General features: G+C 26.4%; 1 protein-coding gene across 1 annotated transcript; it reads left to right on the forward strand.

Moving 5' to 3' along the window:
- Window positions 1-18: 18 nt before the first annotated feature.
- Window positions 19-722, forward strand: EHI_157670 (uncharacterized protein; the record flags this gene model as incomplete). The annotated part of the gene is made up of 2 exons (XM_001914597.1): window positions 19-76; window positions 124-722. 2 exons carry the CDS (start codon window positions 19-21, stop codon window positions 720-722), a joined length of 657 nt encoding a protein of 218 aa, XP_001914632.1.
- Between the last annotated feature and the right edge of the window lie 343 nt (window positions 723-1,065).

The raw sequence follows: 1,065 nt of genomic DNA on the forward strand, positions 1-1,065 counted from the left end.
AAAATATAAACATTAAAAATGTTCATTGCATTATTAGCACTTACTGCTTTTGCTGCTGCTGAAAATATTTATGAATGTACTTACATTGATAGTAAACTTTAAAATTGGTTACTGTTTATGAAGATGGAACATGTTATTTTGATAACACAGGCTCCAAAAAATTAACTCATGTCCCAGCTACAGACAGTGAACCAGCAAAAATCAAGATCACTTCTTATACTACTACCACTGATTGTTCTGGTGAACAACCAACTGAACAACTTATGGATATTACTGCAAAAGCAGACATTAGTTCAAGTACTACTGGAACTATTTATTTGTATAATGAAGAACCAGATAAAATGAGTGATGAATGTAGTTTAATTAATAATCAAGTATATTCAGATGATAAATGTACTAAACCAACTACTAATATGGTTACATATAGTTGTAATGTCTCAACTAAGAATTGTAATAAAGTAAGTAATACTGAATTTTATATGAAATCAGAAAATAAAGTTGGATATTTTGGAGTATTTTATTATAAAGATGAAAATTGTACTGAAGAACTTGGATTTGGAGCTCAAATGTATAAATGCGGAATGTGTGTTCCACAACAACCAAATGGTGATAAATACGTTAAATATGAATGTGAAGATGAATGTCAGAATAAACCTAATGATGATGGATCAATTGCTACCATTGTTGCATTCATTGCCATTGCTCTTTTCTTCGTTTTTTAATTGAGTAATAAATCGTTTGATTTATGTTTTGTTAATGAATTGTTTTAATAAAAATTTGTTCATATCATTTGTTTTTTAGTTGATATTGTTTATCATTGATATTCAATAATACTCAAATAATGAAAATACTTTGATGCAATTGGCAAACGTTGATTATATCCCTTTCAATGATGTTGAAAATAATTTGAATAAATCTGATAGAAATAGATAACGAATTATATTAATAATTCATTCTATCAATTCTATCTATTCAAATATGGTATGATAAAAATGAATGAAGAGTGTATTTGTATTTGTTTAGAATCAATTCTTAATAAAGTGAAAGAAAAATAAAGAAAATAAA

This window comes from Entamoeba histolytica, genomic scaffold (assembly GCF_000208925.1).
Source record: "Entamoeba histolytica HM-1:IMSS scf_1104750518665 genomic scaffold, whole genome shotgun sequence".
NCBI classification, from domain to species: Eukaryota; Evosea; order Mastigamoebida; family Endamoebidae; genus Entamoeba; species Entamoeba histolytica.